The 11,215-nt window shown below is 32.6% G+C and overlaps 1 protein-coding gene across 2 annotated transcripts; it reads right to left on the reverse strand.

Annotated features, from left to right (window-relative positions):
• Positions 1–505: 505 nt before the first annotated feature.
• cst14b.1 (cystatin 14b, tandem duplicate 1) lies at positions 506–11,120 on the reverse strand. 2 transcript variants are annotated; one of them, NM_001077274.1, is given in 6 exon segments: positions 513–948; positions 986–1,175; positions 1,270–1,447; positions 1,482–1,914; positions 6,382–6,483; positions 10,653–11,120. In NM_001077274.1, coding segments are annotated over 3 exon segments (306 nt in total). In that variant the 5' UTR covers positions 10,728–11,120; the 3' UTR covers positions 513–948; positions 986–1,175; positions 1,270–1,447; positions 1,482–1,785.
• Between the last annotated feature and the right edge of the window lie 95 nt (positions 11,121–11,215).

Genomic DNA, 11,215 nt, shown 5'->3' on the forward strand with positions numbered 1-11,215 from the left:
TCATTTTCCTTCAGCTTAGTCCCTTTATTCATCAGGGGTCGCCACAGCAGAATGAACCACTAATTATTCCAGCATATGCCCTTCCAGCCGCAACCCAGTACTGGGAAACACCCATACACTCTCATATTCACACACACTTACACTATGGCCATTTTAGTTTACCCAATTCCCGCATGTGTTTGCACAGTGGGGGAAACCGGAGCACCCGGAGGAAACCCACGCCAACACGGGGAGAACATACAAACTCCACACAGAAATGCCATCTGACCCAGTTGGGACTCAAACCAGCGACCTTCTTGCTGTGAGACGGCAGCGCTTACCACTGAGCCATCATGTTGTCTAGTTAAAGTCATTAGTAATTAAGGTATGGTAACTAATAACCTTTTCCGAGTTTCATTGCAATGCAATAACTGAAACAATAATTATTGTGACAAGCGCTGAACAAATTAACTTGCATTGAATTAAAAACTATTAGCATTGGGTGTAAATAAAGCAAACACATACAGATTGTCAAATCCATTTCCCTTTATTTTAGAAGAGGCATTTATAAAACAGATTTTGGAATGATGAGTCATATTCGTGTGCAATTGTTTCACCACAGTGCAGCATCTGAGCATGTGACGTGCTGGTTTTAGAAAACTCATCGACTGTACAGTACAGGCACTGGAAAACTCAAATGAATTGCTTCATTTTAACATTGCAGAATTTAATAAAGGTTTTGTAACAGCATTAGTTAAGAGTATATCACACATATAAACAAACTCCTCATACTGTATGGCATGTTGGTGTGCATGAATGAGAAACATTTAAAGAGACAGTTCACCCAAAAATTCTGTCATTATTTACTCATCAAAGAAGGATTTACAGAAGAATATTGGAAACCGGTAACCATTGACTATCATAGTATTTGTTTTTCCAACTATGGAAGTTGATGGTTACAGTATTTGTTTGTCCTATATAGAAAGTCAATGGTTACAGCTTTTAAGCATTCTTCAAACCATCTTTTGCGTTTAACAGATGAAAGAAGCCCACAGTATTTGTATTCCCACAATGGAAGTCAATGGTTACAGGTTTTCAGCATTCTTCAAACTATCTTGTTTAGAGTTTAACAGATGAAAGTAACTCATAGTATTTGTTTTCCCACAATGGAAGTCAATGGTTACAGGTTTTCAGCATTCTTCAAGCTATCTTTTTTTGCGCTAACAAATGAAGGAAACTCATAGTATTTATTTTTCTACTATGGAAGTCAATGGTTACAGGTTTTCAGCAGTCTTCAAGCTATCTTCTTTTGCGTTAACAGATGAAAGAAACTCATAGTATTATTTTTTTTCTACTAAGGCAGTCAATGGTTACAGGTTTACAGCATTCTTCAAACTATCTTGTTTAGAGTTTAACAGATGAAAGAAACTCATATTATTTATTTTTCCAGCAATGAAAGTTAATGGTTGCAGGTTTTAAGCATTCTTTTAAGCATTAAGGTTACAGGTTTTAAGCATTCTTTAAATGACCTTCTTTAGCATTTAACAGGTGAAAGAAACTCATAGTATTTATTTTGCCTACTATGGAAGTCGATGGTTACAGGTTTTAAGCATTCTTCAAACTACCTTCTTTAGCATACAACAGAAGAAATAAACTTATAAAGGTTTGGAGACACTTGAGTGTACATAGTAAATACTGTAAAAAGTGTACTAATAGAGTAAATAGTAATACTGTAAATAGTGTATAAATAGAGGGATTCATATTTTGGGTGCACTGTCGCTTTAAGATCCACCAATGAGGGTTTGTTTAGAAGTAATGGATGGGGTCTTGACAACTTTTCGACACCTGAATGCCTTGCAGCTGTACTTTATCTCCAGCGTGAGGAAGCGGTTTGTGAACTCTCAGATGAATAAACTGATCTCCTCCCACATTGACCTGAAGAAAGAAGGAAATAAATCACACTGTTTCAGCTAGAATTGTTAACACAATATGTAATCTGCAACATGGCAGTCTTTATGACAAGCTCATGAGTCATTATGTGCAAAGAAATATCTGTAAATGAGCAGTTTTCCAAATTTTGTGATTCATGTTTTTATTTATTCTTTATTTGAGTTGGATTATGGGAGATTGATCTTTCCTCCAACAACTTTTAACCTTGAGTAGTTGGAAAAAAGTGACTTTTCTAAACATTTGTAATAGTTTGCAGTGCTATATTGTCTGTGTTGGTGTTGTATATTACACTACAGAAACCTTGTGATAAACTGCAGCACATTTTCTGTTATCCCACAGACTTATTTCTCTAGATATTATGTCGAATACATTATATTATTTAAATCAAATGTCAATAAAAGTCACTTTGGTAAACTGTAGAGTTGAATTGTCAACATTAAAAATCGACAGAGGAGAGCACAACATCCCATAATGCAATTTACAACCGTAAATAAACAAAAACACTTGAGTTCAGGACATTGTGGAGTCATTGTAAAGTTTAACCCCAATAGAGTAAAGGTTTTTAATTTAGCTTGTGTTTTTAAGGCTTGTGACTATACGATTTCAAGCAAATTCAAACCATTTGTGTGTAAGACATGATCACGTTTTCATTTTTTCATATAGAAAGCCTATACTATTTCATTTATTTTTTTTCTTCTTTATTCTATTTATCTATGCTTACAATTTGTTTATTATATTTTATGCACATCATCCACTGACATACGAAATCATCTCAATTTTATATACAGTTGAAGTCAGAATTATTAGCCCCCCTGTTTATTTTTTTCCCCAATTTCTGTTCTGTTCTGGGAAGATTGTTTCAGCACATTTTTAAGCATAATAGTTTTAAAAACTTATTTCTAATAATTGATTTATTTTATCTTTTCCATGATGACATTAAATAATATTACACTAGATATTTTTCAAGACACTTCTATACAGCTTAAAGTGATATTAAAAGGCTTAACTAGGTTAATAAGGTGAACTAGGCAGGTTAGGGTAATTAGGCAAGTTATTTCAAAGGTTTGTTCTTTATATTATTGAAAAAAAATTAGCTTAAAGGGGCTCATAATTTTGTCCCAAAAAATAGTTTTTAAAAAATTAGTAACTGCTTTTATTCTAGCCGAAATAAAACAAATAAGACTTTCTCCAGAAGAAAAAATATTATCAGACATACTGTGAAAATTTCCTTGCTCTGTTAAACATCATTTGGGAAATATTTAAAATAGAAAATCAAAATCAAAAGGGGGCTAATAATTCTGACTTCAACTGTGTGTGTATATATATATATATATATTTGTGTGTATATATATTTGTGTGTTTTTATATACACAGTCATGCCGTCAAACTGTTGTATAAACGTCATACACACTGGTAGCAGTGCGATATGGCTGTATATCGGCACTGGTGGGGGCACTAAGCACGCACGCACGCATACTGTATATATATATATGAGCAATATCACACGAGTAGCAGTGCAATATGGCTGTATATCAGCAATAGTGGGAGGCGTGCGTGCTTAGTGCCCTCACCAGTGCAGATATACAGCCATATTGCACTGCTACCAGTGTGTATGATGTTTATACAACAGTTTGACGGCATAACTGTGTATATAAAAACAAAATCAAACATGGAAAGTCTCAAAACTCTTTTGTATGAGGAACTACTTTCTTCTGTGTTGGATTCAAATCATAAGCTGACAGTTAAACGGATCTGTAGTGTCTGCTTGTTGCTGGCTGTATGTGGGCGGAGTAATACACAAAGGGTAAAGAGGCTGTACGGGTGCTGATATTACTTAAATATATCACGGCTATTAGCCAATCAGATTCGAGAACCAGACAGTACTGTTGTGTGTGTGTGTATATATATATATTATAATATATAATAATAATACTCCACTCACATACAGCAACAAGCAGAGAGACACTGTACAGTTAGACAAATATTGCTGCTGTTAGATAACATAAATGTACTTTTGAGGCTTATTTAGTCGAGAATGTAGCTGTTTAGATTGCAACTGTGCAGTTTATTTATAAGGATAGTGCTTATTTTAAACATTTATAATTTCCGAGAGGCCATTAAACCGCCATACTGAGCTGACCAAAGACGTTTGACGTTATCTATCCACAAGATAGCGACAGGACCGCATAATAAGCCCTTACAAGAATAACTACAGCTGATCAAATCATTATTATACTGTTAAGTGATATTCTACGTCGATCTCTCTTTTGCATGTTGTAGTGCTGTATTTATACCATATAACTGTAGTGTATTGAGTGTGAGATGGGACTGGCATATCAGAAATGTGTGTCGTGTTGGCAGAAAGAAAGAAGCAATGTCCGCACGTGTTTAGCGTTTTTCCTTGTCTGGTAGTGATTGCGCTGCTTTTTTCAGGGTTTATTATTGTGATATTCCGATTGCAACAGAGAAATACGGTAGACTGTAACACTGTAAGGAGATATCTCTGTAGACTGATGGCATTTCATGTCACGTTCAGCCTCATAATCTGAAATTGTGAGCAAAATCAGCTGTTTTTCATCACTTTAGACATTACGCTATAGCGAGTCATTCAAACACTAGCTCTAATATGATGTTGGTAAATTAGTCTGCTGTTCTGACGTCAGCTGCAGATGTGAATGAATGGTGGAAGAAAGTAGTTCCTGATACAAAAGGGGTTTTAGACTCTTCGGGCCCTATCATACACTCGGCACAGTGTAATGCAAGGCGCGGCTCAGTAGTCTTTTGGTAGTTTCAGCTTGGTGCAAAAGTTGTTTTGAGGCGTTGCGCTACGCTGTTTAAATAGCAAATGCATTAGCACTCATTTGTGCGCCCATAGGCGTTCTGGTCTAAAAAGGAAGGTGTTCTGAGGCGGACCGCTGGCGCGTCGCTATTTTGAGAAACTATAATAGATTTTTCATTAGACCAAAACAAACCCGGTCTAAACTCCAGCGCAGAGTTGCACCTCGCTTACACACTGCTTAATACACACAAGAGAACAATAGGCAAATATCTTTACATATGAAAAAATGTAAATATTAAGGATATATATATAGGATATAATAAGAATAGATATAGGATATAAATATAAAGGATTTAAATATTACAAAACATATTATTTTCTAGCCTACATAAATATGAAAAATCACTGCTTTTATGTCTTCTTCATCTCGGGAGGCTTTTTCAGTTCATTCACAACAATTTGCTTTTGTATAATGTTATTATTATTAGCAGTATTATTTATTATATCCATATTTATATTTGTTTTATTAAAAACAAGCTTAGATTTGCCCACCTGCAGGTTTTAGACCATATGGGGCACAGCATGTGTTTTAGGATATAACTCAGGTTTTTGAGCACATTTTGTTATTATTGTTCATTTATTCGTTTGCTGGAAATTAGAACTGAATTTAGAAATAGTTTTGAAACAAATATTTGCGCTTAACAAACAAAAGTAATTATTTATAGACTAATTGATGTCTGTGCTAAAGGTTTCCCTATCCAAGAGTGAAAGTGAAAGTAGATCCATTATCTCTCATTCTCACGCAGCAGATGCTCTGTTTAACAGTTTTCTGTTAAAAAACTGTTAACTGTTTGCTTGTGAAATGCTCATTTTTTCCACTTAGACTTATTTTGCGTCCTGTAAATAGTGAATGCGCTCTTGGCGTGACGCAGCTGGCTCTTAAAGGGAATGGGAGATGAGACTCTAATTGGTTTATTTTCAAAACACACCTATAACTCATTAAGAAAATAAACTCAACCCTTTTAGACCATGCGCCACGGCGCAAAGCAGATTTCCCGTCCTTAAATTAGCAAAAACACGTCCTGACACGCCCTGAAAGTGTTTGCGCCCTCCGTTTTGCGCATGGACCGTCAAAATAGAGCCCTTCGAATTTGATTTTCTTTTTTATATACACGATTGTGCTGTTGAACTGTTGTATAAACGCAATATCACACTCATAGCAGTGCGATATGGCTGCATATCAGCACTGGTGAGACACTAAGGCACTCCTGCGGCCTCCTGCCAACGCATATCAGAAAAATAGAAATGGTGGAAAGATATACAGGGGGGCTAAAAATTCTGACTTCAACTGTATGTGTGCATATGACATACACAATAAATAAATGTAACACACATATCTAATGTCAAAACAAACTTTTATTTTAAATGTGAATCTTAATCTTTGACAGCACTATGTATAATTTAAAGTCATATTTTTAAGACAAAATGTCCCTAAATAGATATACACACATTATTTTTTTTTAGGTACGTTGATAATAATTTGTAATATTACAGAAAACGGATTCATTCAAGTTTTTGTGTCTTAAAAATAATAAAAAGTTTATTATAAAGGAGAAGCAAAATGTACTAGCAACTCTAAAATTCCCCCTTATATTTCCTTCTTCATCATTTACCTTGATGAAATAGTTGGTCCCGGCCACGACCTGTGTGGTGAACAGAATGGCAGTGAAAGCAGTGAACTTCTTTCCAGCCTTTTCTTCTGCTTGATGCTTGACCTGAATCAAAACACACAGAGTTCACATTGAATGCAACTGTATATAGTGTCATAAATAGTGTCACACTGCAAACTAGGGCGTAAAATACACTTTATTTCCATTTAAAAATATTGTTTGTTCGTCTGTTAATTGTAAAAGCCTGTTTCACAAACGGTTCAAGATCTGTCAACTTTGAGGAATTACTCAGACACACCCAAACACTCACTCACTTTGCACAGTTATTTACAAGCATTTACTGTGTAGGGTGGGAATTTGAAGATTTATATGCGTCTAAATTATGACAAAGCAATATTTTTATATTGTATGTGTTACTTTATTGCTGTCATTTTGTTAACAGCTGCTTCTCTTATGGTTTATATACTGTTTATGGTCTATTTAATATATATTATTTATTGCTTTTTATATACTTCAATAAAGCATGTCAAACTTATTGTTATTATTATTGTACACAATTTTGTTTAACTTTACTTGCACAGTATATCCAGCCTGATATATCCAGCCTGAAAAATGTATTGGAGAAACAAATTGGCTAATTTCTAAGATTTTATTTGTATGAAAATGTACTGTATAATTTTTTTTATTAGTTTAATCTGAACATCAATGCACAACATCATCATACCAAAAGAAAATGTATGATCTTTAAAAGGAGGCATGTCCCCAAACCACCCTTAAATCTAACCTTACAGGAGGATAAACAAATCATGCTAAAATAAATGAACGAGATCATAAAAATGCATCCAGCTTATAGCCACTGAATCAATGACACATTGCCATTGCCATTATATTGTGTTGTTATACAGTGCATATCATACAAAACACATATACATCTATAATACCACAATGTAGGTTAAATTAACCCCTTAACTGCTTGCTTTTTCGTCACTTTATTGCATTTAAATCCTAATCTAATCATGAAATTATTCTAATTACATATTTTACCACTGTTTTTAGCTCTTTTTTTGTTATTTCAGAAGAGTAATAGATGAAAAATCAATTTACTGTCACCTTTCAACCTGTGGGATCATTTAAGGTTACATATTTAAATCATAATAGAGTCTAAACATTAAGCAATCATGACAAACTATACATCATTTGAAAGATTTTTTTCTAGCTTTCATATTTGGGGACTGATTTTTGATAGATAATATAGTCCTAAAGCATTACTTTGCTACAGCAATCAAGATGTAAAACATTTTAAGATGTTTTTTTAGAGGTAAACACCACCAAACTCTTAATCCTAGGTTTGTATGTTATGTCTACTATATAAATATTGTCAAAAGTATGAAAAATATGGTTCCTCAAAACATAGAGGGCGCACTTGTATGGTCACCAATGTAAACTGAATGTTATATAGTGGTCAAATTTGGTACTGCGGCCAAACAAAATTTTACTGAAAGGTCGTTTGTTTGAGGTATCAACTTCAAATTGGGAATATAATTTGTTTAGATATTTAGCATTGTTTTTCTTTCAAATTTGGGCTAAATCTGGTTTTGTAAAACTCATATTTTATGTAATATAATAAAATATAAATGTTTTATTATTTTCATAAACTTAAAGGCATATCATATTTTTTATTAACACTTTTTTTAAATGTCATTTTCATGTACATGTTTTAGACGTTTAGGGTTGGGGGGCTTAATAAAATAAATTATGTTAGGGGCTAATAAAATATGTAGATTAGATGCAAATTTTTTTTAATGATTCTTTGTAACTTTAATTATGTAATTTCGCTCTCACTCTCTTCTATAATTTCACATTACAAAAAGGTTTTGTAAATATAGAATTTTGTAAATATATAATTTGTAAAATATTTGTACAATATACATTTTTTTTATTTTTTTTATTTACATAAATAAATTTTATTTTTTATTTACATAGTTTTATTTTACTTTTTGAAGTCTGGGTACAATCCGAAAAGTGTCTTCCTTAAAATAAGATGAAGCTAAAATCTGTGGACCAAAGTGTTGAAGACTGGCAACCATTTAAGTTGAACATGCTATTTTTATGCCTATGTTTAAAAAGTGGGGGAAACAGTTAAGGGGTTAATAAAATATGTAAATTAGATGCAAATGTTCTTTTTTTAAATGCTTCTTTGTAATTTGAATTATGTGATTTCTCCTTCACTCTATCCTATTATTTCACATTACAAAACATATATCATGTTTTTTAGCCAATATTTTTCTAATATTTCAAAACAAATTCATGAATTTGTGACACAATAATGGATCAGAAAAATATGCTTATAGTTTTCATAAAATATAATTCATTGTTTTTTCTTTCCCCTTTGATGTAGACCGCAAAATCCTGTTTCACAGACATTTCCTGATTTGTCAACTGTGATGAATTACCAGGACACACCCAAACACTTACTCACTTGAAGCTATTTACTAGCATTCATTGTGCAGGTTGGGACATATATAAGCAATATACACAATAACATTACTTGGTTACTTGGTAAGAATGTCAGCTCCTTGAATACTATATTATCTAGAGCGTTGTGCAATATAATGCATTTGTTACACTATGTAATTTAAATAAAAAAAAGTCATATAAATTGCATGCAAAGATTCATGTTTCTTTGTAACTTGAACTATGCATGCAATTTCTGTCTTTCGATTTTAAGATCGCACTATTTGAGTCTTTCTATTTATTTATCCTCTTAAGGCCAAAGGTGTTTTTGTACATGCATCTTTTATTTGGATTTATTGAGACCTAAATAGAATAAAAATCTTAAGTATCATCTTTAGATATGATTTACTTTTAGAGGAGAATTATGTTTTTATATGTGGACTTACACATAAACACCTTTTGTTTAATTTTAATGCATATTTAACATGCAATTTTTTTTGCTTGCTTTGACTATCAGAGATTAAAAACATTTTTTCCCCCTAATTTCGGACAGTTAAAATAGTGTTTTGGACATTTCATATAATGCAAAACAGTCGCAGGATGACACTGTATGTCTGTAACAAAATATAAAACATTCGAAGTATTTTAAATAGCCACTTAAGAGCTAAAATGTGCTGTCCGAATATGTGGACACTAAGCCCTCGGAGGATATACTTTTAAACCTGCTTTACCACATTTTTACTCTGTTTTGTTGTTTACATATCTTATACTTGTGTGATTATCGTATGACGCTTAATCTTCTTGTTGGGATCACTGGTGCAAACTATTTTAGATAGACTTACTGACTTAAAATCATTTAAAAGCACTTTGCTCCTACAGCAATTGCTTTTATTTATCGTTTTTATTACCATATAGCATAGTAACTTCTTATAAATTAAAATATATGCAGTTTATTAATACAATCACCCATATTTGCCTATCAGTTGATGCCTTAAAACAATTGTAATACTATTTATTGCTTGGGATCACTGATGAAAGCTATTTTAGATAGACTTACTGACCTAAAACCATTTAAAAAGCACTTTGTCCTACTGTATTTACTTTTATTCATCGTTTTTATAACCATATAGCATAGTAACTTCTAAATATATAAAAAATATATAAGGTTTATTTATACAATCACCCGAATTTTCCTCTTATGAATACACAATTTTAATACTATTTATTGCTTGGGATCACTATTTTAGATAGATTTACTGACTCAAACCCATTTAAAGAGCACTTTGTCCTACAGCAATTATTTTTATTCATCGTTTTTATTACCATAAAGCATAGTAACTTCTAAATATATAAAATTATTTACAGTTTATTAATACAAACACACAAATTTGCCTATTAGCTGAAGCCTTATATAATTTTAATACTATTTATTGCTTGGGATCACTGATGAAAGCTATTTTAGATAGACTTACTTACTTAAAACCATTTAAAAAGCACTTTGCTCCTACAGCAATTACTGTTATACAATGTTTTATTAACATATAGCACAAGAACTTCTAAATGTATAAAATAAAAGGTTTATTAAAGCAATCACCCGAATTTTGCCCTTTTATAATTACATTATTTTAATACTATTTATTGCTTGGGATCACTGGTGCAAACTATTTTAGATAGACTTAAAACTGTTTTAAAAACACTTTGCTCCCAGGCAATTACCTTTATTCATCGTGTTCACTAACATATACCACTGTAATTTCTTGATACATAAGAAAATACAGTTTATCAAAGTAATCACGTGACGCAGATCATCTGTTTCTCACCTCATCGCAGATCTTCTGCACCTCAGGAGTGGCCTGTTTTTCCTCCGATTGACCTCCAACTTTTTTAGTTGCCATTGCAGCGATTTTTAGTTATTCAGTGGAGAGATTGAATGAAGTCTGCTCTTCTTAGATGCTGTAATTCACAGACCTGACAGTGCTACTACAGTATTTATGTTGACTCGATCATATGACGATGAGCCATCAATGGAACGTACCATCTCTGCAGAACAGGCGGGGGATTTGAACTATTTCACTTTATTTTAAAGCGTTGGGGTTAAATAGTAATTTTAATGTTAAAAACTAAATCTTAACATACATACAGATATTATAGGTAGTTATTAAAGTTTGATGCGTTTATGTTGTACACCAACATTCAATAAATATACCTCTTTCGTGTTTAGTATCATCTGAGGCAGGATCTTCACAAGAGTAGAAATACAATAGTGGGCGGGGCTTGTTTGATAGTTAAAAATAATGTTTTAATTTATTTAAATGACACTTTTTCCCTAAGCAATTCAACTGCTTTTAGTCAGTTTAACAATAAACTGAGTCATAATACTGCA

The sequence above is a fragment of the Danio rerio genome, chromosome 5 (assembly GCF_049306965.1).
Source record: "Danio rerio strain Tuebingen ecotype United States chromosome 5, GRCz12tu, whole genome shotgun sequence".
Taxonomy (NCBI): Eukaryota; Metazoa; Chordata; class Actinopteri; order Cypriniformes; family Danionidae; genus Danio; species Danio rerio.